Source organism: Myiozetetes cayanensis, unplaced genomic scaffold (genome assembly GCF_022539395.1).
Source record: "Myiozetetes cayanensis isolate MyiCay16 unplaced genomic scaffold, myiCay2020 scf1, whole genome shotgun sequence".
In the NCBI taxonomy this organism is placed as follows: domain Eukaryota; kingdom Metazoa; phylum Chordata; class Aves; order Passeriformes; family Tyrannidae; genus Myiozetetes; species Myiozetetes cayanensis.
In genome coordinates, this window is record NW_026086604.1 from 96,965,908 (window position 1) to 96,992,376 (window position 26,469).

Genomic DNA, 26,469 nt, shown 5'->3' on the forward strand with positions numbered 1-26,469 from the left:
ATCAATTCTTGAACCACGTGCTGAAAGTCACTTTAAATAAAAAAGGGATATTATACACAGAAATATCTTCTTCCTTTGTTTCTTCTTAGGAGCTGCTTACAGACTTTACATTAATAGGGATAAGGATATGGTATACAAGAAAGCCCATGTAAAAGCTGACATGAAATAGCCTAAACCAGCTCACCAATAAGCCCAAACAACAATTATTGACTCCTCAAAGGATATCTATGAGATGAAAGGGACTGTCTGGATAATGCTGCTCTCTGCTATGCCCACCAGAGTCAGGTGAAGTCTTTCAAGTGCCCTCTAGCCAATGTTTTGGTCATGAAAGCACTGCTGTTACTAGCTGATCATCCTGCACCTCTGCTGAAAGTCACTGCTGTCACACAGTCAACAGAATGGAGCATATCCCTCATGCCACAACAGTCAACACTCACAGAGTTTGGCATCTTCCTTTGAATCCATCCACCTTCCTCAGCTGTTTGAGCTGAGACACTGTATTTTATACTGAAGTGATTTGTGCACAAGCATATAACTCCCTCAAGCTACCACTGCTGGAGGAGAGAACAGATCATTGCAAGGCTCTAAAATCTTGAAACTGCCATAACAAGGTTTGCTAGAGGATATTCACTGAAGACATGAGAGATGTCAAGATAGCAAAATGCAACCTTTAGCAGCCAAACAGGACTGTTTAGTACAGAACACTCAAAAATGCCCTAAAGCCACATGTAAACAAACAAGACACCCCACAGACTTTGACATTGGGGTATCACTAATCCCTCTGAAGGAAGGAAAGTTTATACCTTTAGTTTTACTATCAACTTAGTTATTGGCAAATCACGCTAGATTGGAAATGTTGCATTTCAGGCAACTGCATATTTCAATATGCAGTGTAAATTCTTTTAAGAAAATTTAATTTTTTGAAATAAACTCTGTCTCCAAATCTCAAATAGTCTTCTCATCAGGGCTTAAAGCCATTATAGGCCAGTTACAATATGGTGTATAATACCTGCTGGTTAGGTAAATAGGTAAAAATTCCAAACAACACACAAGTGATCCCAAGCATTACAAGAACCCCTTCATTTAGATCTGGTTTAAGTTAGTTCATAGTTCATCCTTTATGATACTCAGATATCTTCAGGATTTTGGGAAAAGTTATACAGGATTGAAATAGAAAAATAACGCAGGCATTTTCTAGAACTGCAACTTGATGTTGAATAATGTAAGCTTTTGTTTTTCTATGTCTGAGAATTCTTGAGCCTAAGCCTTAAGTAGAAAAAGAAGAAATTCTAAAGGCTGAAAACAACCAACTCTTTAGAAAGGCAGTAACTGAGCAGAGATGTTTTGCAGCAAACCCGCAAATATTTCTATACTTTACAGTCAGCTGGATGACACAAGGAGTGACAAGACAAACATCCCTTGCAAACACTTGCATCTAAAAAAACCCCAAAAGGACTAAGAAGTAGTGTATCAAAATTTCACCTGTACCTGAACACGGTTCCTTTACTGGACTCAAACAAAGAAACAGAAACACGGGATTTCATCTTCCAAGGCGGCAAAGAATGCACCAAACCACTAAAAAGTCATACAGAACGCAAGGTTGTTCTTGCACTGGAGTGGCTCCAAACCAGAAGTCAGACGTTTCTGAAATCCATAATGCTGAAACACTTTTGGTCTTTGAACAGAATTAAACAGCTCAAAGCCAGCAAGGGACTGCATGTTGTGAGATTGTAATATATGTCCTTTTTGGCTTATTGAGTTTGATTAGGAAGCTATAAAATTCAAAAGTAAATGTACACGTGCTACCAAAGGGAGTGTGCAAGTTTTCTACTGGTTTAGCAGTGACAGTACCATAGCCTTATGGCCTGGGCAATTTATTAACTGAGAATCTCAAATTAGATGTGTACTGTTACAAGAACTGGCTTCTGACCAGGGAAAACACACAACAGGACAGACTGCTCCTCTTTCTTGCCACCATTTCTAGCACACAGCATAGGTCTTTGCTGTTGCTTTGGAATTCTTTGACACTTAAAGTTGTGTATCTGTTGCAAGAGAACTGGATTTTCCAGAACTACTCACACCCATAGAGACAATTTCCTTAAGAGTTGGAGTAGGATTTTCAGGACATGCTGGAAATCAATGAAAAGTAAATGGGAAACATGTATTTAACTGTGAGCATCTTTGTAATTAAAGGCCTTGGGGGTGGGTCTTCTACTTGGAGACTGTCAACAAGTAAAAATACATAGCTGCGTACGTAGATATGCTATGCCTCCAATTTCAAAGCATGTTAGCAAATACACATCAATCTGAAAGACTACTGTCTAGAAACAACTAAAGATCTGGGGCAGAAATACCACAATAGGGCATTAAATGTGATGCTTTAGATACTTGGTCAAAACATGCAGTAAGTACAGCATGCAAATTACTTGAGTGCAGACTCAGAAATTAACTTACGAACTGACCTTAAGCTGACCTATTTCTTTAAACTTGTAAACTTCAAATTCCCAGAGTTCTGTGTTTTTGCCAAGAATTTTCTGGCACTTTCTGGAAGGAAGATGAAAGGAGAAAGAACAAAAATAGGTACAGAGAATAATAAAAATGTGACAGCATTAATGCAAGGATCCCTTTGTTTCTTCTCCCTGTCATGACATTTACTCAAGTGACTTATTTTGGAAACCATTATGGCAACCATTACTTTCTGCAGAGTATGCCAGATTCTCCTCCTTTCCAATCTTAAAATTTTGTTGCATCCAAGATGACTAACTGCTTATTATTCATTCACCCGTAGTCATTAGGGCCACATCAGCTCAAATAGAATCCTAGAATAGTTTGGGTTGGAAGGGAGCTCAAACATCATCTAGTTCCAATCCCCATGCCATAGGCAGGAACACCACCCTCTTGATCAGCTTTATGAGTGATTTTTTCAAATCTCAGTTAAGAAAAATTGAGCACTTAGAAAGATAAGCTTATGCTTACATATACATGAAAACACAAATCTTGGGTAATTTCTGATCCTTACTTTAGATACCCATATTTGACATTTTTGTTTACACCCATGTAAAATCAATTTATTTTCTGACGATCTCCCACACTTAGTTTATCAAAATCCAAAGAAAACCTCGGTTTTGAAAATCTAGTGTGACTGAAAAATCAAGGCTGATTTTCAAAAATGTATAAAATGTATGTTTCAATTCCAGTTAAAGTTTACAATAACTTTTAGGTCACTACCGGCAAGAAAATATAGGGCACAAAAAAAATACATCTTTATGCTTTGAAACTTCAGAAACTCCAGAACAAACAGAAAATCATCATCCCCAAATACTTCAGAATCAATAATTTGCTTTTGCCTTTTCCCCCTACACAGACACACTTCAGCCAGCAAAGAAGATCTTTAATACTAGGTTACCGAGCAGCCAGGTCATACTCTCCTTTCTCCACTAGGTGATTTACATAGGCTAAGCCAATGTCCTAAAGGGAATAACAAAAATAGAATTAGTTATAAAAGTTTGGGAGTGAACTACTTGACAACCACAATAACCACTGTAACGGCAATGCATAAAGCTGGAAAGTCAAACAACAGGCTCTAAGTGGATCCCCTAATTCTCCTTTATAAGTAGGGCCCACAGAACAGTCAACACACAATACTTGTGTAGACCATTCACAAGTTCAGACTCACGTGCTCTTTTAAATAATTCTCATAAACTCATTTATGCTGAGACGACTATGCCACCTCTCCTTATTAAGGATTGTTCAAAACACATAGCTGATCTGCCAGTGCTTGCATTAATTAGTTCAAAAAGAAAACCACCAGCCATTGTATAAGGCATGCTCTTTGTCAACACAAAGTTTGCAGAGAGGGGCAAAAAGTTGGTCGATAATACAAATTCTAGTGCTGCTCAATAAAGTGCAGGAATTACTGAGAACTTAGCAAGATTATTAGATATTATTACATACTAAATTTCTCAAGAGTTCATCACACAGGTCAGTGGTAAAATTTTTCCGGTAGGAATCTAATATATATTAAAATTTTGGCATGGGCCTTCTGCTGTAATCTCAACACTCATGTCCATGTTGACAAGCCCAGTGTACTCACTGCATAATTTAAGAATCATATCAGTAAAAGTACACTGTTTCTAGGAAAAAGGAAAATAAAATGAAAAAAATGAAAAAAGGAAAATCAAAGCTGAACAATGAAAAAGAAGTCCTTATTTCTTACAAAAATAAGCATTTGGGTCTTCTGAGGCACAATACTTTTTTGATCTATATCAAGGACAGTACTGACTGGAGCAGAGTATGAACAGAGGTATGCAACAACTTCAACTGGTCAGTTTACTAAAAAAGTCAGAAAAGAAAATGCACATACATAAGATTTTAGGATTTCATTCCACTATAGGAACCACCTTTGTATTTTCAACTTCACCATTCTCAAGGATGAAGATTTCTGCCAGCCTCTTTCCTATGGACCAGCTCCCCAGTGGGCAGAGAAGATGTATAAATAAAGGAGCTGTAGATCTGGCTGTTTAGGACTTTTGCGTTCTGCTCAAGGGGTGCAGAGGAGCAGTGATAATTACTGCAATCTAAAAAATCCCCAAGGCCAGCAGACTTGTCAGGTGGTTCAGGTGGTGTGAATGTGGTGTCACCTTGCAGTGAGAACATGAGTTGTTTTAAATCAGTATACCACTAATCCTTCACTTAGGGCTTAATGCCAACATTTTATCCCCTCAACACATTCTGTTGGCTTTTATATTAGAGACCAAACTCTCAAAAACTGCTTGTATTTCACTAAATTTCATTGTCTTTTGTAGAGCAAACTTCTGCAAACCAAAAGAAAAGCTGTGGGGTTTTTTTGTTTGGTTTGTTTTTTGGGCTTTTTAGGGGGTTAGTTTTTTTCCCCCTCCTAAGGTATTGCTAGGACCCCCTTTAACAAGTCTTTGTATCTTTTGCAAGGGTCACAGAGCAGCTGTGATGAGTGCAGACTCTGTGATACGTGATAACACACCATTACATCTTGATTTAACTACACAAGGATAGAAGATTTTTTAAGACATACTGATATACAGCATACATATCAGTAATCTGGCCCAAAATTAAACACATCTTCTAACACTTGGTACAGATTTAAATTTAAAGCAGCAGCAGTACTAATGAAATACCAATGTGTTCACACTGATGTCAATTTAAACAAAAACAAACAAGCAAAAACTAAAATTAGTGATGCTTTTGTGGCTATTACACTACCCTCCCTTTTGTCTTAAACATGGATACCCTTTGTTGCTCTGTGAAAGGGACTATAAACATGGGAAATAACTATACATGAGAAAAGGAACTTAACTATGTTAAATAATGAGAATTGGAAAGCAGAATGAGAGAGCCAGATGTGAAACTGCAACTGAATTTCAGTAGCATTTAAAAGGTCTTCCAATTGCACCTCTCAAACTCTTGACAAAACCCTGTCATACGTACCAGGTAAAAGTTTAAGAGAAATGTGTCACTCCCCCCACAAATCTTTAAAATAGTGCAATATTGTCTGTTACTTGAAACAACAGTAATTTAATACAAAAGTAAATGCAAACAAAAACCTCATCCGAAATGGAATTCTCTTCTTTTTAATGTCAATAGCACCTTTATAAAATCCAGATCTTTCCATGTTTCACAGACTAACATTGCTGTTCTGTAGCTGAAACCAAGAAATCGAATGCTAGTTGGAGTATGCCTAACAGTTATTGCCTGGTTTCATATGGAACAGAGAATTTGTTTGTTGCATCTCACAGCAGTCTAGAAGAAAGTAGATACTCTGTTTTAAATAAAAGTTTTGAGACTTACCAAAATCTTGTGCTTTTTTATGGTTTTCTGACTGATTTCAGCTGCCATCAAAGCTTCCTATATTCAAAAGGGAGTAAAGAGAGATACTAGCCAAATACACATACTTTCAATACAGAAAGCTCCAGAACTGTATAAATCAAATGTTTTTCAGAGTAGGGTGTTTGAAGCACTAGAATTTTTAATGCCACGGTTGGATGAGCAGCTTTGAATTCATACTCAAACAAAAGCAGCCAACCAAAGAGAAAACTACTTTTGTTTCCATCTGGGTTCACTCCACATTACTATATTAGGATCAAACCGCAAGATTACAACAAAACAGACTATGCAATCACATTGGATCATTTTCAAATGAGACCCCTTCACTACCAAAACCTGTGAAAAAAATTAACAGGAAAGGGGGTGGGGGAAGGCTACCTTCCAGTTCCAGCTCAAATGTCTTCTCCAGTCAGAATGATTTATGACTTAAATAGTGTCATTTGCTGCATTTCTACTTCTTTTGAATGTGCAAAAGCAAAGCTGGCACTCTTCCAAATAAAAATTAAACCTTTAAGATACATCATAACGCACAACTATCTACTACCTTCAATGGCGTTCATAAAGGCACATGCACAGCTGTCACTTGCAAATTACTGGAGTCTTCAGGGACCAAATGCTGTGATTTACATAAATTGCAAAACTGCACTCATCATACAAGTTTGCTATTCAGATGCAAAAGCATCCACAGGGATTTAAACAAATCTGCATGAGAAATATCATGATTGTATTAACAAAAGGAATATGCACTGAATGTCTTCCCCACATTTTTTTTTCTTATAATGGGCACCCAACAAATAACACATAAATAAGAATTTGCAAGTTACTTTATGCATCGTAACAAGTGTTCTCAGTAAACAACTGCAGGACATTAGAATTCAGAACACTGAGTGCATGCTGATATGGTATGTAAGGATTTATTATTATTATTATTGTTTTAAGTGTTCAGATATACACACTTAAGCACACTAATATTTATGCAACCAAATACTGAGCTGTTTTTTTTCAAAGGGAGCTGTATACCCTTGTCTTTTAATATTTGCTCTGCTTTTTTGTGAGCAACTACTTTCAGCATGAATAGCTACAGTTTGAGCCCATAGTATTAGTTTTAAAACTGAACAGCCTGGGTAAGTAACATGGAGCAATGCCCAATACCCTAACACAACCACTTTGTTCTATAATGGAAGCACTATGGAATAGGAAAAATCTCATACTGCTCACCAAGACCATTTCCTTTCCCTCTTTAGTTGGGACAGAACTAGAAAAATATCCACATAGCTCATAAGTTAACTGTTCTGCTGCTTTAAGGCCAAAACCCGGCTTTAATAATTTTCAGTGACAGCTAATACGTTTCATATCTGATGATGAGAGCAGTATTCACAGTATCTAATTCAGATACCTCACTTGGCTGCAATTCTGATCAGTTGTTTCAGAAGACGACTAACTCTATAGAGATGGAGGGGTGTATAGTTAACTCCCACATTTTACAAGCCTTTAGTCAATGACTGAAGGAACAGAAACTATCCAATCCAAATGACCTAAGAAAGTCCATCATCCTACTCCAATTTCCAACCCAGGAAAGTCAGAAGGAAAGAATAATATAAAAATTACTTCGTATTTCTTCTTTTCAAGAAGCCAGTCAATGTGGTCATCTTGGTCCCGCTCTTTAGCCACAACCACATCTCTTGGGCTGATGATATAAAACAGTGATTCACCTTCGGAATACTCTGCAAATGCATATACAGTTTTATTATTATTATATTTTCCTTAAGTAAAGCTCTGCTTTTTAGTACACCCTTAAGGGGAATTTAAAAAGAAAAGATGAAAGGAAGACAGCAAGGCTACTCCTGCAGAAAATGCTTGTTTTGGAAGCTGTATGCTCCGATAAATTAAAACTGGTTTAAACGGCAAAATATCTTTCAAAAAAATCACTACAGCTTACTACAAATTCTGATTCATCCACTATGTGTAAACTTTATGATGGTTTAGAACCCATTGTTATACTTTTAGAGGACTATTACACTACATAGCCTCCAATAAACTTATCCTTCCCATCAAGGTCAAGGCGATCAAAAGCATAAATGATAGATGCCACAACCCCTGGGGACACAGCACATCATTACAGCAATGCATTTGCAATGATGTAAGTTAAGGTTACATGTATAATGCATTTTCTTATACCATAAGCCTTTATTTTTGAGTAAGCTCAAAGAAAAAGTACTAAAAGGTAAAATCTAACACAGAAGATATCTGTTCTGAATAGTTATTATTACCACAGAATCTATGAAGAAACACCAATATTTTGTAGGCACAGGAAAGAAAACCACCCCCAATCCTTCATCTACATCTATACAAACATACAAACACACTCTCGAAGTGATAAGTAACTCACAAAATAATGCTTGTCTTAAAGCCATCCAAAACATTTAGACTTGTCAGATGAACTAGAGTATTCATAAATCATAAAAGTACAACTGTGGACATCAGTGTTCTGCTTCGAGACAGGTATAAAGAAATCCCAACTCTATTGATAGCAGCACAGATGTTTTTGAGGTCAGGAGGAGATATACTATATTCCTAGTGGCTTAAGGGCATAGATGTACACAAAGAGGTCTGCCAAGTCTATGCTTTGAAGCATGTTGCCAGAGAAGACGCTTACATTTCAGATTCATGGATTTTAAAAGCCAGAGGAATGTTTCTGTATAACACAGGCTATATAATCTTCACCAAAGAATTCTACATCAGCTTTGCCATGCATTTTTCTGAGCTACAACACACAGACCAGAAAATGATCCCATCTTTAAAAGATGGCACATGTCATGCCAGGGCTTCATCTCCCTGCCTGTTACATAATTAAACCTACCTTCTAGCTGGAATTTGCCAAAATCCAGTTTCTATTAATTCTGGTTTACCATTCTGAGGTCTGTTACATAGTGACAGCTTTGTCAGTATAGGGGAGCTAAATATCAGTGTGCCCCTTTTAAGCTAATTCAGGTACATCTTACTACTGAAATGACAATTATTCAGTCTTTCTCTCTAAAGCGACTTTTTCAGACACTGTGCCACTCATTTCAATGTTCTTGAAGACCTTTATGTAAAAAGAGCTCCTATGTATCCCACATTGAATAAATCTCCATCAAAGATAATGCCTTCCTGGTACTGGACATTACATGAGACATACATTTCTGCCTTCCCCAGTACATCTGACTTAATAGAAGGCATTAAAAATCACGATGTTTAAATATACATATTTGTTTTCTTTCATGTGACCAGTTCTTGTGGATTTCCACTCTACATTTCAGTGTCATAAGCAGTTACAGTTATTTAAAGGAGATGATATAAAAATGACATAAAAATGAAAAATGAGGTTAAGGCCTCTCAAAGCAAGTCTTTTTTAAACACGGTATGAAAATAAACCAAAACAATATTGAGAGCACCTACCCAAATGATAATCTCGACATTCATTTTCTTGAAATCCTCGTACTGTTAACGCATCAGAAGAGATCTCCTCACAGGACTCAGGTAGGGGTTGTACAATATCCAGTCTAGGCCTTGCACAACATTCCACTGCCTAGAAAAATGACAACATCTTAGTTGCATCCAACACGATTTACTTTAGCAATGCCAACTGATGGTCATCTACAAACAAGGCTGAAATTCAACAACTGTAGACATTCACAAAGATCCAGTTCTTTGCACTGGGTACTCAGCTGTGAATCATACAAGTTGCAAAGCTGAATTAAGTCAAGGTTCAAGACTACCCTATATTTTCTACTTCAGGCCGTGAATCATAACAAAATACAGAGTGAAAGAGCAAGGACACACAGAAAGAACACATAGAAAGTGGATTTACACAGCTCTAACCTATTCACTCAGCAGCAGCACCACTTTGGTCTTTTCTCAAATTAACTGTTCCATGAAAAAAACCCCAAAAGTAAACAAAACAAAACAAACTTCCAAAGTAAGTCATGAGTTCAATTCTGATCCAATTTATAGGAAGCTGTTGTTTGAAAGCTGTGAAATCAAGTGTAGGAAGACCAGTGTTCTTAAATACAAGAGTATTTGTAGTAAGCAGCACTTCTGCTGTAAGCTCAGGGAGCTCAGGCTCTGCAGAGCCAAGACATTAATAAAGGAGTTCCCACCACAGCAGGACACAGACACGGTGTCAGGGACAACTGTTCCTTCCACAGCTACCCAGAGAACTGAGATGTTAGCAAAGTCCAGTTGGAGTTTGTTTAAAAGTCTAATTAAAAGGAAATACAAGAAAACTCTTTCCTATGTTCTATTGCTATCATATCACCTGAAATTCCCTTTTCATCTTTCTTTCCTGAAACAATTAAAATTATGTTAACCTTTATCAGTCACTACCTCTTTTATACTACCTCCTTTCCTGTACTACTTTTTCACTAACAGTGGCTTCCCAATTTCCTTGCTCCCTGGCATTTCAACCCACCTCTTCCTTCCCCTTCCTTATTCCATTTGTTTGCTTTCTTTTGTTTCACCAACTCTCCCACACTGAAGGACTACTGTACTGACTCTCTAGGGAAACACTGATGTGACATTATTTTTCTCCTTAATATAAATAAAGAAATAATAATCTGACATCCTGAAGCAGAGCTAGAAGCTAACCCTATTGATTTCAGCAGGCTTGAGCATTTGTTTGGACCTACAGCATTTCATTGCCTAGCAACTTGTGTGCCCAGTTGCTTAAGGTTACTATGGTGATGGTTGTCTAACGCAGACATACTTATCAAAGAGATGATCAAGAGCATCTGCCATTCTCTCACCGCAACTTCAAGGATTTCCTCCACTGTCTCGCCTTTTATTTGGCAATATGAAATAAATGTCGGAGACAGACACGGCACTTGCCCGCGCAGAGTAAAAACAACTGACATGAATTCTAATTTCTACCCATCGACACACAGATCTGGGTGTACACAACTAAAGATCTTAGAAGGAAGGGAGACAATGATGCCACTCGCACACAGTCATGCATTCCATGCCGCAATGACTTATTGCTCGAGTTGATCAACTCTCTCATTTCTTCTGAGATGCAGTGTCAGCAAGCTCCTAAACAAGATTCTTCATTTCTTCTGGTGCAGAAACAGCAAGAAGAAAGAGAAAAAAGGAAAGAAAAAGGGGGGTAGGGGGAAGGAAGGAAAAAGGAGCAAGAAGGACTAGCTAGAGACCTTCTCTGCCTTCTGCAAGACATAAGGGAACCCAAATACGATTTCTGAAAGGTAAGTACATTAGTCTTCAACATCACCTCCACTGACGTTGTTTTATAGGTCAGAGAAGTTTCAAGCACTGTTCACTACCAGCAGACCAATATTTTCTCAGATAATCATATCTGAGTGACTAGTTTAAGGCCCAATTCACAGGTCAAATTAATGTTGTGAAGAAAGTCTGAGATAAAAAAAGATTACCGTTTTGTCTGAGATCTCCTTTACATAAGAAAGTATAACAAGCTGGTCGCAGATAGGTGCAAGTCCACTGATGTAGAATTCAGTGTCGAATTGGAAAACTGAAATACAGGACAGAGAACAGACTTTAAAAAGTGAATGTATATGAACTACTACTTAAGAAAAATACACAACTGATTTGCAGTGACAATCAACAGCATGAAGCAGCACTTCAGAGAAATAAAGACTCAATACTTATAACAAACCCAGTTGGATCAGATGAAAAATTACATTTAACAGATTAAATTACATTAAAGCTTGCACGAAGAAATGTTTGTTCTTCGGGATATGCTAGATGAAACATTTGAAATGAATGTTCAGCCTGATTTTCAGTAATTACATAGACAGAGGAAGCAAAAGCAAAATCAAACTCAATAAAATAGCCAATAAGTAGTAAAACTTCATTGGTTTGCATATTTATAGCAAGTTCACATGGCCATAAGAGAATCGCTCCTGCTACATCTATTGGTGTGATATATGAAAATACAAAGATCATTATTTATCATCACTTCAGCATCACCAAAAGATTTAAAGATATCCTCATTACAAAGAAAACACACAGTTGATAGTATCTTTTCTTGTTCATAAAACTAAAAATGTTATTTCCTAAAAGTGGTCTTGAAATCGAAACAGTAAAGTGATGACTATTTCAAGAAAGAAAAAGGGAGTGCTTAACTGTATTTACAAAAAGGCTCTGTAAATGAGACCTCTGCCACATACTTCTGCTATTTTATTCTACTGGATTTACAGTGTACCCCTTTTTGCAGGCTCCTCTCTCATAAGGCCCAAAAAAGGAATCATCCAAGTGCTTATATTAGAAAACCTTTTAACTATAAGCTTTTACAAAAATATCAGATGCCTCATAATTTTCTCCCAACACATAGTTTTAGGAGAATCTAAGCATAAGCAGGAAAAAAAAAGTTTCCTTCTTTATTGCTTAGCACACTACATTACTAATATCTACTGTTTATTTAAAGTTACTAATTATTTTAGCAAGGCAAAAAGAAAATGCAGTGTAATGAAACAAAAAATAAAGTTTATTTTCTTTAGCTAAGTTAATAAGAAGGAAGAGGAGAAATAATCATCCTCCTGCCACAGGAAAAAAAATACAGTCAAGTCAAGTACATATTTGACACTCGTCTTTCAGTGAATAAGGAAATACTTTTTTTCTTTTAATGATTGCTGACACTTCAACATCATGTGAGGGACCAAAGTACAGCACAAGGACAGAGCACTCAACCCATTCTGGAGTGAACAGGTTCACATTTGTAATCATGTACATAATTATTTTGTTCTAGCCTGCAAGACTGATGAGATCACTTTCACTGTGTCACATGTTGCTCTCAGTGATGATTTAAAACAAACCACATCAGAAACAACTACATATCTTATTCACAGTTTACAATTTAGTATTTGGCATTTTAAAATAATATGGAAGGCAGGAGGAAAAACATGGAAAAGAAAAAACAAAGTGAAATCCGTAGTAATATCAAAGAACCAGTACAAAAACTTCAGCTTTAAAGAAGGGCCAAGTGAATGCTCTCAAAGGCATATAAAATATTGTAGTTTGTATTTGGAGAGGAAAACTCTCCAAATTTGTTCTGCGAAACAAAAAGAAACAAACAAATGAAAATCACCACTTCAAGTTTTGTTTTTAAATAGAGTTTAGTTTCCTTGGTTTCACTTTAAGCTTTCTCTCAGCTCATCCTCAAGAGGCCTTGTTGAAACACAATGCTGTAGCTCTGCTGCTTGAACAAAAAATAACTGGCATAGACAATGCTTCTTGACCTGATAAAAACCTTTGATGCAACTAATCAAAAAAAGTCTTACTGAAAAAAAAATTACAGAAGTTATAGCTGCACAGACAGGTTAATTTGACTTACTCTCTGCACATTGCGTTGTGATCAATGGGGGAAAAAAATCCAGCACAAAGGCACTGCAGAAATGTTGGTAATTGGAAAAGGATCCAAAATAATTAAAACAAAGGTTGTATTGAAGTAAACAGGAATGACTGATATATGGCCATGTGTCATATATGTTTATGTCTGTCATAAGAGAAGATGGAAGATACGCTGACAGTGGATCTACTCCATGTTCAGCATCTATGTACAGTTGTCAAACAAATTAACAGGAAGCAAAGAGAAGAAACCTGTATATCTTTTTTGGTGCTCATTAAATGAAATGTATGAAATATACCAAACTACAGAAATAAAACAGCATGTGCTACATTATTTACCCAAACTCTATAAAGCACTTCCTCTGGGAATTAAAGACACACACATGCATGTGGTGAACTGAAACTAAAAGGAGTCTGTTTAGTCAAATCTCAAAAAGCAGCTCCTGCTTTTCCACAGCAGATTTATAGAGTACAATTATGGTTACAGTCAGAGGGTTTTGCCTCTGATTTCAACAGGCACAACGTTTTAACATTGCCTTTTGGAAAAGTAAGCAGGAAGCTGAACCAGCATGCAGAGAATTAACATGAAAATTAATGTATGGAGAAAAAGGAGAATTATTTTTTTTAAATTCCATATAATGAGTGAAAGAAACGGAAAAGCCAACACGCAAGCTAATCTTTAGGTAGACTACTTCTATGTGAACAGCAGTAGGACCACATGGCACCATGAACTGGCCCAGATTACCTAGAATTATGATGCATTGTTAGTTGCTGGGGTGATGCCACTGTGCATTCCCAAATCACCTTTTAACCAGCTACTCCAGGTAATACATCTGGAAAATCTGCAGACATTGCTATAGACCACCACAGTACAGCATACCCTTAAGCGCTCTCAAGATGGTATCTCCACCACCAGTGCTTTTAGTGAGCTAAATAATTTATGCAAAACAAAGAATAATACAAAATGGGATGCTTTGATTAGCTACTATGTTGCACGTGGAGTTGCATTTGATATAAAATATAAAAATTTTTCTTGGTTTTTTTTCAACAGTTTTTTTTCAGTTCCAGTTAGAGAAGAAGAAAAGATCCCACATAAGTATCACTTAAGCTTCAAAGCTGATTTTCTAAAAAGCTCTTTTTTCCATTGAACTGAGAAAACTTTGTTAACCAACAGGGAATATATTGAGACTTGAAGAATTCTGGGGCTTAGAAGTTCTCAGGTTCAAAGAAAATAGTCAAAATCTTGAACTTTGACTCGTTTTATGAAGAAATTTATAAATAATAGGCTTGGCTTGTGACAAAACAGATGAACAACAGTATAACTGTCGTGGTTTTGCCCAGCCGGCCAGCCCCTGGGGCTAAGAATGGTTTTGTCCAAGTGAATTTCGGGACAAGAAGCCAATTAAAACTTTCAGTAACGCCTTTGCTAATTACATCTTTAAGAAAACGGAAGAGAAGGCGGGTGGTGCAGTTGAAATTAGGAGCGGCAGCCATGTAGGAGAGAGGCGGTGGGCCTGAGGAGGGCCAAGGCCCCCTCCTCCCCCGGCTTGGGCTGGGGGCCAGGTCGGCTCTCCCCCCTTCTCTCTTGTAAAAGAGTGAAGAAAAAAAAGTTTAAAAGACTAATTGCTTGGACGAAGAAACTGCTGTAGAAGAAATTCCAGTAAAGAGATAACGGAGTGTCCAAGGTTGAAGCTGGCAGTTGAAGCTGCAACAGGAGAGAGAAGTGCGAAAGGGGGGGGGCTGCTTCTTCCCCCTTTCGCTCTCTCCCTTCAGCAGGGTAAAGACTGAAAAATTAATCCCTGCCACCTATGGAAGTTTGTTGGGGTAAGAAGATCCCTGTGGTGCTCGTGGAAGAGCCTGCACTGGAATAAGTTGATGCATGAAGAAGCTGAGACTTCATGAGAGACTTGAGGTGAGGCAGAGTCCTGCTGAAGACTTTGTGACCCTTAAAGGGAACGATGCTTATGCCGGAGCGAGGACGGCTCAGATAAGCTTGGGATCTCAGGGAGAGATCCATGCTGCTAGTGCTAGAGATTTGTGACCCTAAGGGAAACCTATGCTGGAGCAAGACGGCCCAGGTGGGATGTTGGAATCTGTGTGTGGGATCCATGCTGCTGTTGAAAATTAGTGACCCTAAGAGAGCCTTACGCCAGAGCAGAAAATGGCTCGGGTAAGGATGCTAGAATCCGAGTGAAGGATCCATGCTAGACCCATGCTGGAGAGGTCTATCAAGGACTATTCTCCCATGGGAAGGGACCTCATAGAAAAACAGGGGTGGACTCATAAACCATTATCTCCTGTAATCCTGTGGTGAAGATCCATGGTAGACAAGTGTCCCCTTGTAGCCCATGGAAGAGAAGACCTTCAGGGTCTGGGTAACCCCCCAGCCTCTGGTCTTAGCCCAAGAGGGGGGTAGGCCCAGTCCTAGAGGCTAACACAGAGAAGGAAAAAAGAATTCCAGCTGCGACGAGAGTGCTGCAGACTTACTGGAGAGAGAGAATTGGAACTCCGAGAATGGAGAAAAGGACTGCTTTTCCTCCTTGGACTGATATAAAGGGGGGAGAAGTATTTCTGAAATACTTAGTACTTTTACCTAAGTAGCATTATTGTAAATATAGTTCTTTAGTTTTAGCTTGTTAGTAATAAATGTTAATACTATTTTCCCCAAATCAAGTCTCTTTTGTCTGCATAAACCTTCTCTCAAATAATAGTAATTGTGTGAGGGGTGTGAAAGCAAATTGACCCAGAACAAAACTATGTAACTAGGTTCAGGATTCTTTTTTTTTTTTTTTTTTGGCTTCTCAGAGTATAGCAGACTTGCTTCAATGAAATATTTGCATAAATCACCACATGAAGTTAATTTCCTGATCATTACACAAATCAATAAAGTTTTACGTTCTCTCTATATAAAGAGACATTTGTTGGTGCAGTAGGTCCCAGTATCTCACTTTACAAACAAGAAAATAAATATTCCCATGTTTTCTTTTCGGATTAAAATGTGCAATCTCAGTGTGTGATGCTAACTTGCCATGCACTTACACAGCTATTTCCTCACAAAACATACAGATGTGCTGTTACAAGCATGGCCTTAAAATATGTAATTTTTAATCCAGAAATCTGCTTTGTGGGGAATATGGTGGAATGCGATGGGAGACAAATGCTCAAGAGACATTGCTGCCTGGTTGCTACCTGGAATTAAGATGATATTCTTCAGATAAAATCTGGGCAAAAACAAACCGAATAGGAAGTCTGCAATTGACTTGAAGTCCTCTACAGACTTCCAGTGTTGGTCTCTATTTTCTATCATTAACAGCGAGGCAGAGAGAAAGTACTTCTCCATAGAAGTATATAAAATCCAGAGAAGGCAAGGAAGACTTAGACAATCCATTTCCCTTTGAAGGCACTGTATTAACTGAAAGGTGCTAATTAGTTATTTAGCAACCAGCCTTCTCACAGGCTCCAGTTGAGGAAGCGTTCTCTGTTTAGACCAGAAGTTGTGCAGCATTACAGCTTTTGTACTCGCTTCAGGAGTGAGTACAGAGGTCAAACACTCTTTAAGAAGGATCACAACAGCATTTAGTCCACGTTAAGCCTGTAATTCAATACCGATACTTTCTAATCAATACACTACTTCACAGCGGTAGCTGACAGAGCTAAACTGATAGGATCTGCTCAGCTAACATACATTTAAAATAGCAACATTCACTGGAGTTTATCTTTGACACTGAATGAAGACACACAGAGGTAACAAACCGTAGCAGAGACAATGGAAAAGATTACTGAAGAAAAGCACCATTAATATACTGAAAGATGTACATAAAATTAGCAATGCCACACAGACCTCAGTGCATGAGACCTGTATGTCATCTATTTTCTCTTATAGATAATCACAGCATTATTTTCTTTAAAAGCAGTTCAGTGGTGTAACTTTCCCACATTATGGGTTGTCTGATTTGGCATCACAGTAGATACCATAATTATTTGCCTCCTTAGAATAAGTATAGCTATTTCTTAAGAAAGAAATGGAAGATGAGAGGGTACTTTGTTAAACAGGATCCTACATACCTAACTTGCAATGCAGGAAATACTCTGTTTTTTCATTGGGCTGCAAACTGGTGAAGAAACATTTATGATCTACCAATGCCATCCCAGTTAGCTATGATACCACTGTGGAATTTTGAGGCCCTCATAATGGCTCTAAAACAGCATTAATCTGAATCTGTTGAGACATGAAAAACACTGTATTATCCCAGACTTCATATGTATTACCCTAATGAGCAGAGATGCAACTGTGAAATTTTCTGCTCCACTTCTGATTTTTGTTCCAGGTGCAAAATTGTAAAAGCAGGGAGCAAAAAATGAAAAAACCCCACACCACTACACAACAAAAGTTATACTGTGTTAAGGGTTTCATTTTTCCTAAGTATGTTGACAAGATGAGTCAAAATATCTGAAGGATATTATTGCCTTGTGTAAATTCTTTACAAAAGCGTATCAACTTCTGCATCCACTTAGGATATTTGTGGTCTTGCAAAAAAACTATACTGGTTGCTGTTCTGGTATAATACTAGACCTTCTAGCTATGCCTTTGAAAATTAAAGTTGAAATGCAATAGAAGTAGATGTTATGTCATGACATACTGATGTCAAGAAGACCTTCTATGTGACTATATCAAAGGCTATTTTAATTTATACTAAGACTTGAAAAATAATGTCTCTCTCTTTTTGCTCCCAATCTAATACCCAAGTTCCAATGAGTGCTGCTGACAGCATTTGGCAGAACCACTTCAGTGCTTTGACCTAAAACCAGAAAGAAAAATCTCAAGCCCATCATTAACAGTTAAAGTGATATAAAACACCAGTCCTTGAGAACACAGAGAAGACTGTAGACTAAAAATTTTAAGATGAAAAAGTTACTTTCATGAAAATCTCTATCCTTCATGTCTGTACCTAAATAGCCTGATGACAGCCTTTTATATTTTTTAAATGAAGTTCCAATAGACAGCCATGTAAGACTAGCACCCTCCACATAAACACATTATTATGGCCATTTGCTGCCCAGGCTTGGCTCCTCCTCGGAACCCATTCAGGTGAGTGAGGGGTGGGTCACGCTCGTTAGCAAGTGCTAGGGGAGTCTATATAAGAGCCTCCAGGAGCGTGAGCGAAGGTCGCTCAGGCATCCCACAGGAGAAGACAAACAGGGGCGTGGCACAGCAATTTCCAAGGCGTTTCAAGCAGGCAGGGCACAACCAGCTCCCCCTTCTCGTAGGTGAGTGTGCTTTCTAAAGCTAGCAATGGTTTCCAGAAAAACAAAAGCCGTTGCTGCTGTTAATACTAGGAGTGTGTCTGCTCAGACACTCCCCTCGAAGAAGGATGCAGCCACCCAGGTCTCTGGGTGTGCTGAGTGTCTGAGCCTGACGTTGGTACCGGAGGATGGTGTAGGAGGTAGCTGTGTACGATGCGAGCAGGTGAGTGACTTGCTGTGCCTGGTAGCAGAACTTAAGGAAGAGGTAGAGAGATTAAGGTGCATTAGGGAGAGTGAAAAGGAAATTGACTGGTGGAGTCAAACCCTTTTGAACCCTAAGGAAGTCCAACAGGAGACGGCGAAGCCCTGCCCCTCCTGCCATAAGGCAGATGGAGCAGACCAAATTGATGGGGGGGAATGGAAACAGGTCCCTAATGGGAGAGGTAAAAGAACTCTCTCTCGACCCCCATCACCCCCCAGGGTGCCCTTGAAGAACAGATATGAGACCCTGGACCCAGACAGTCAGGTAGAGGACAGCCAAGAAGATTTCTCTAGAGAGCCTCCTTGTTCGGCCCTCTCTACAAGACGGATTACAACCACAGGTATAAAAAAAAAAGAAGGGTAGTTGTAGTCGGTGACTCCCTTCTGAGGGGAACTGAGGGCCCTCTATGTCACCCAGACCCATCCCAGAGAGAAGTATGCTGCCTTCCTGGGGCCAGGGTGAGGGATATTAGTAGGAGACTTCCTGAGTTAATTCAGCCCTCAGACTATTATCCACTGGTGGTAGTCCAGGCTGGCAGTGAGGACATTAATCGAAGAAGTGCCAGGATAATTAAAAAAGACTTTAAAGCACTAGGTCGGTCAGTTCAGGGGACAGGATCACAGGTGATATTTGCCTCAGTTCCTGTACTATCTGGGATGGATGAGGAGATAAATAAAGAGAGGAGTAAAAAAGCCCAACTCATCAACAGATGGCTAAAGGGTTGGTGCCACTGTCAAAATTTTGGTTTCTTTGACCATGGGGCAAACTCCATGGTACCTAGTCTCTTAAAAGCAGATGGGATTCATCTTTCTAGGAAGAAGAAGAGGACTGTAGCCCATAAGTTAGCAAGGCTGATCAGGAGGGCTTTAAACTAGGTTTGAAGGGGGAAGGGGTTGAAACCGGGCTCTCCAGTGATCAGCCTAAGGATGGAAAGCCTGAGTTAAGAATTAAATCAACAGCCCACCTGAAGTGCATGTACACTAATGCACGCAGTATGGGCAACAAACAAGAGGAGCTGGAAGCCATTGTGCAGCAGGAAGGCTATGATGTAGTCACCATCACAGAAACGTGGTGGGATGACTCGCATGACTGGAGTGCAGTGGTGTCCCCCAAGGATCAGTGCTGGGCCCAGTCCTGTTTAACATCTTTATCGATGATTTAGATGAGGGGATTGAGTCCATCATCAGCAAATTTGCTGATGACACCAAGTTGGGAGGGAGTGTCAACCTACCGGAAGGCAGGAGGGCTCTGCAGAGGGATCTGGATAGACTGGAGAGCTGGGCTGACTCCAATGGAATGAAGTTCAACAAGGCCAAGTGCTGGGTCCTGCACTTTGGCCACAACAACCCCTGCAGCGCTACAGGCTGGGCACAGAGTGGCTGGAGAGCAGCCAGGTAGAAAGGAACCTGGGGGTGCCGATTGACAGGAAGCTGAACATGAGCCAGCAGTGTGCCCAGGTGGCCAAGAAGGCCAATGGCATCCTGGCCTGGATCAAGCACAGTGTGGCCAGCAGGAGCAGGGAAGTGATCCTTCCCCTGTACTCAGTGCTGGTGAGGCCGCATCTTGAGTATTGTGTTCAGCTCTGGGCCCCTCAGCTCAGGAAAGACATTGAGGTGCTGGAGCAGGTCCAGAGAAGAGCAATGAGGCTGGTGAAGGGACTGGAGCACAAGTCCTATGAGGAGAGGCTGAGGGAGCTGGAGTTGTTTAGTCTGGAGAAGAGAAGGTTTAGAGGTGACCTCATCACTCTCTTCAACTACCTGAAGGGAAGTTATAGCCAGGTGGGGGTTGGTCTCTTCTCCCAGGTAACCAACAATAGGACAAGGGACATGGACTCAAGCTCTGCCAGGGGAAGTTTAGGTTAGATGTTAGGAAGAAATTCTTTACAGAGAGGGTAATCAGTCATTGGAACGGCCTGCCCAGAGAGGTGGTGGATTCACCATCCCTGGAGGTTTTTAAACAGAGATTGGACGTGGCCCTTAGTGCCATGATATAGTAATTGGAGTTGGATCAGGGGTTTGACTCAATGATCTTGGAGGTCTTTTCCAACCCAATCTATTCTATGATTCTGTGATTAAAGCTGGAGTGGAAGTTGCCTCTGTTCTCTTGTCACTATGTAAACAGTCCCATTTAGTTATTTTCTAAAAGCTACTTACAGGTACAGAAAACATTATATACATGATCTGAGATTCACAACTGAGTTTTTCTTGATAAAATTCTCTCAAATATCCTAGAATTCTACTGTTAAATAATCTGTTTGGACTATATAATCTTAAACAACAAATAACCTCCAGCTCTCAGTTAACTGTCAGGTGTGCTACCATCTCTCAGTATCCAGAGTCCTTATAGAGTTTAACAAGTCTCCTAGTTGATTTAGAAGCTATTTTAAAATGGTCCTTTCCTGAAATCAGAAACCAGAGTATACATACACTCATGCCATGCACCATTCCAATGTGACATGAGTCAGGTTCTTGCTTGAACACAACTATCTACACTCTCATGTTATTACAGTCAAGGGAGCACCAAAGTTTACAAACTGTTGCTCACTCTGATCTGCAGAGTCCCAGAGGGCCTGTTTGTCTTCCCAGCACTATCTGTTCATAGATATTTCCTTTCCCCAGTAAATGCTTCTGGGGACAGTTGTTACTTTTTGTTTACATCTCCATTTCCCTTCCAAACTTTCTCCGAACTCCACTTTACACTTTATTTAATAAATACATTTTTCCAAGACCTTTTCCATTAACCATCAATAATGAAATTTATTCACATCACGTTAGCTAGACAAGTAAGAAAGCAAAGGAGAATATAAAATTCAGAAGCCGAAAAAGGAAACAAAAAAAATGAAATTTAAATCAATTTCTTAGAACTATATCAGAGATTTTAAGATGAAGAAAAAGAGAAAAAGTTACAAGAAGTGTAGACAAACAACACACAATCAAATCTTCTTACTACTACACCAACCATCAATCATTTAACCAAGATGAAAAACTAAGTTCTCTGAAGGAATCTGTATGAAGGGAAAGTTAAGGCATCCACTGTTCACACAAGTATCTGATTTTAGATGATCACAGAACTTAAGGCTTTCTATAAAAAAAACCCCAAAACTCACACCTACGCAAAAGGGCATATGACAACCTCATCACCTAAAAATGAGGTGACATTTATGTTACAACTACATGTTGCCTTCGAACTGAAACAGTTTTTTCAGGCTAGAATGTGAAAACAGACCTTTAAAGCTTATATAATTTTGAAAAAGAGTGATTTCATACAACCGTACCTATTTCCACATAGCGGTTTGGAAGGTCACGCATTTCACTGGCATGCCGTTCTTTTACTGAGCAGATCTAGGAAACAGAGATTCGGACCATTATGATGAACAAACTGTAATTCCTAAAATGTTATTAATGTTGCCTCAATAAGAAAATGAATTTCTGGGACTTCTTGAACATGCATTTCATTATTTTGAAAAACACAAGTTGTGAAACACTGATGATGCATCACTGAAGAAGAAAAACACATGGGAAAGTTGTGGCTGTAGTTCATAGCCCTATAAATATTCTGGGAGAGGAGAAGGATGATGTACCACACAAGAGAAATCTGAAAATACCTGCCCACTATGATTTTTTCATGGAAGCGTATATGAGAGTATGATTTTGGTGTCTTCTCACACTTTGCATCTCATTACCTTACAATTTTAGCAAGAGTTTGCTATTGCTACTCCCAGTAATAGGAGAGTGTGTACATATAAATGCAAATAATCAAAATGCTGTGAAGCACACACAAATACAAGCAGGAGGACAGATGCCAAACTTAGGACAAACCTTCTCATTTGTAAAACTCCCAAGTTTAATGCTCCAAAAGCTTTTTACATGTCACCTATCACACTTTAGCCTCCCTTTCCATCTATTCCTACCAAGCACTTTTAATTTCCCACTGTTCAGTGATGCAGCTGTCTGTTATTAGAAAAGAGCTAACAGGCTTGTAACAAACTCATGTCAGGTGCTGCTCTGAGCAAATCATAGCCAGTCTGCAGCAAACAAGTTCAAAATGCCAGTGCTCTACTGAAAGAGAACAAAACCCAGAGCAGCCTGTCCTCCCACCCCACCCCTTTTTTTCCCATGGTTGACCAAAATCATGTGGCTGTTTTAGCAGTCACAACCTCCTCAGCCCCAAAGCAATCCCCTCCAAAAATACCTCATGGTAAGTTGTTCTTCCTTAATGCTAATCAAAAGAAATTAATTCAATAGCACACTAAAAGCTTTCAAAAGAGGAAATCTCTTCAAGGCACAGAGGAGTGAAATGTCCCTGAGGATTACATTCACTGCATGCTCACACACAGAGATCTGTCTGACCGCTGGGTGTCTATCACTCCTCCTCCTCATAAGGGTCACTCCAATGACATTTCTAAGGCAGTAGGAGTTCTGAACGCTGTAGTCAAACCAAATTCTATTTTTTTCGATTGTCTTTGCTTTTCAGAAGTAATCCTCTGTTTGTCTGTGATAACAGCAAGCATTTATTACAAAGACAGGTAATTGCACCTTTACTGAATTTCCCCAGCCAATAATCAGCGTTAAATTATCCTTCCAGCAAAGGCTGCAGGGATACATATCTGGGCGAAGGCTTATGTCGTCTCGAGGCACATTGGTAATTCTTTGCTTGGAGATCATATCAAGTATCTTCACGCCCTGAAAGTTTAAATGCAAGAGAACTTTATTATGTATGACAAACTCCTACTCACCATTTTGTACACTAAGGCAATCAGAGCAGTTTATAGCTTAAATTTCAGGGTAGGGCAAAGTGTGCTAACAGAAAAAAATCTTGATACAAAGACCCATCTAAACCCAGAAGGTGACAAGAGGAACAAAGGGACCGGAGTACTTTAGATATTTTAAATTTACATGCCAAATGAAAAGATAAAATAAGTGAATGAGTGACAAATTAGCAACTCTAGTCATGAACCAGTTCAGCTTATTGGGCTAGTGCTACTCCTGGAGAAACAAAAAAAATCTCAGCTTTTTCACAAAAGCCCCTGTAGAGACACAGAAATTTCCACCTTGAAAAAAGAAAAGATGTGAAGCAACAGCTCATTAAGATAAATGAATCCAATTTGGATTTCTCAAGAAATGCATTTCTACTCTTACATTAAAATAGAAAAGCAAGCATATTTAAACAATGCTTGGTTTTTTATGCTGTGATTTTTCACTGTCTCCTCAGGGAATCTCCTAAACTAACAGAAAAAAAGTTTAAAAAAGTAAAGATTAAAGTCATTTGAGAGACAGAGGAAAAAAAAGAGCCATTAATCAGACTTTTCCATGCCATTTAGACACGCTGAAGCTATAACCTTTCCAATAGCAAAATGGAGATTAATTTCATGTTAAGTAATGACTTGTTCTTAGTAATTTAAAACAAAAATCCCCAAAATAAAATAATTTAGTAGGTACTTCTTTTCTGCTCATAGAGCTTACAAAACAACTCAGAATCACAGAAAAGGAAAAGGAAAGGACTTTGAAAGGTCAGTGTCCAGGATGCCATGCTATGTTAGGATTTTTCTAGTGACAAAAGTGATTTAAAAGATTCCTCTGTCTGTTTCTGCTCCCTGCACCGTGAGTTTCTATGTCGCCGGCTGCACAGATACAACTGTTTGAAAGTTCACGAAGTTCAGAGTCAACACAGGGTGGTCATGGTCTAAGACAGGTTTCACTGCCTTTTTTTTTGTTTTTTTAATCACGAGGAGCAATAAGTGGTATGAGGGTGGGTGAAGAGTTTTTTTCAGTGATCTTTGTCACTGAAGAACTGTGAGCATGGAAGACACTCCTACTGACTTCTCTTCAGTTAGCACTCATCAAGGTTTCAAAAACAAAAGAACAACAAATTGCACATCGCATCTGCAGATGATCTGCCCAGATCTTTAGGTTAACATAAACAAGGAGTTTATGTTTAGTGTTTTCTATACTTACCAGATAAAATTTGTAATCTTACTTGAACTGCATTTTAATAAAGTTGCCTTTTCTAAATCTTTATAAATCTTAGTACTTTGTCTTTAAGGATGATTTTCAGGTAAAAGTGACGCATATCACAATTTCTGTTTTTCTACAAGGAAGCAAATCTTACATGGGATAGGCTATCTTTAATGTTTAAAGTGCCTTCCCAACCAAAAGTGTAGCATCCTCTATGGTTATAGGTTGTTTAATGTAATCAGTTTTAAATAAGAGTAAGTTATTTAGAGTTATAATATTGAGCGATGTAGTATGCTGTTGGATTAAGTTTATCTGCTTAGTATGAGTAGCTTGATTTTTTGGAGTCTTAGGCTGCAAACTGTGAACTTACACCTAGATATGCTTTTGGTTGGGAATTAATTATTAATTAATTTTCTTCTTATTGGCTGGTACAGTGCTGTATTTTGGATTTAGTATGAGATTAATGTTGATAACACACTGATGTTTCAGTTGCTGCTACGTAGTGCTTACTCTAAACGAAGAACTTCTTTCAATTTCCTATGCTCTGCCAGTGAGCAGGTGCACAGGAAGTGAGCAAACGGTCAAATGGGGCATCTGCTGCCTTTCTGGAGCTGCTTGCTGTGAAGTGACTTAACTTGCAGTTAAAGTCTGAGGTGGTGTGTATATGACTCCTCGAATGGTGTGAGAACGCTTGGGCAGCGGCTTCTCCTTAAACAGTAAGTATGCCATTTGCATAACGAACTGAAAGGACTTCCAAAGTCAACTTGTTCAAATGGGAGTCAGGTTGCCAAATGCCTCTCAAGATTTGATCCTCAGATGTCTCAGTTTCTAAAATCTACACTCTTTGCCATGGAGGAAGAAGACGAGGGCACAGCAGCAAACAACACGGTTTTTCTGAGCATCTGATAAGCAGAATTAGACTTTGCCTAAATGACCTCAGAAAATCCAATGTCTAAAAAGCTCTCACACAGTGTGCCCCCCCAACCAAAAGGCCCTAAGAAAATAAAAACTAGGTAGCCACACATAGACAGTAAGAAGCAAGGCAATAAAAGGTTTTCTCTGATTTTGAAAGAAAAAAGTGTAACACAAAACCTTGCTAGAGGATGGAGGAAATTCAAAAAAGGTAAAGGGGGTAAAGGGGAAGGGAAAGGCCAATAACCAAATATATTAATCTTTTGGAGGGCAAGTGTCATTTCATTTTTCCTTGAAAGATAGGCCCTGACCATGGCTTTTCATCTCTGACAGATGGTTCTCAACGTTTTATTAGTATTCTGTGTTCTGATGTGGCATATCATCTCTAGGGATAGCTCTCCTCGACTGTCCTATCCATCCCCAGCAGATTCACCTAGAATATATATTTTAATTGTATGGCTCTGAAAAGAACAAAACCTTCAAAAAACCCTAATGTTATGTCAATCAAACCCGCAATGAAGCTTCCATTCTAACAGAGTTATTAAAGGCGAGAACATAGACAAAAGTCCACCTCTAACAATTTTATATAAAAGATATAAAAAACAACAATGGCTTTAAATGTTTTAATAAATGTTTCCCTTTAGGATGGAAAAATAACAGAAGGAAAAAAAGTCAGTGTTTCAGAAGTACTTTCACCACATTTAAAAAAATACTTTAGAATTTAGACATGATACACACTTAAAAACATATCTCTCCACTGCTGAGATTTTTAAATGTGGACCTTGACCCATCAATTAGATATATAGTGATAGGTGAAATGCGACACTCAGATTGAATGCAATGGTTTCCTTTAAAACAGAAATTACAGTTAGAACAAAAGGG

At 38.7% G+C, this 26,469-nt stretch overlaps 1 protein-coding gene across 2 annotated transcripts in view; it reads right to left on the reverse strand.

The window, feature by feature from the left end:
• VPS41 (VPS41 subunit of HOPS complex) overlaps positions 1–26,469 on the reverse strand; it is a 104,192-nt gene that overhangs the window by 20,866 nt on the left and 56,857 nt on the right. For both annotated transcript variants that reach the window (XM_050319962.1, XM_050319954.1), the window contains 8 exons: positions 23,257–23,403; positions 21,996–22,062; positions 11,283–11,380; positions 9,298–9,427; positions 7,468–7,583; positions 5,824–5,880; positions 3,407–3,468; positions 2,463–2,544 (listed from right to left, as the gene is read on the reverse strand). In XM_050319962.1, coding sequence (XP_050175919.1) covers positions 2,463–2,544; positions 3,407–3,468; positions 5,824–5,880; positions 7,468–7,583; positions 9,298–9,427; positions 11,283–11,380; positions 21,996–22,062; positions 23,257–23,403 — 759 coding nt within the window. The remainder of the gene's footprint in view (positions 1–2,462; positions 2,545–3,406; positions 3,469–5,823; positions 5,881–7,467; positions 7,584–9,297; positions 9,428–11,282; positions 11,381–21,995; positions 22,063–23,256; positions 23,404–26,469) is intronic.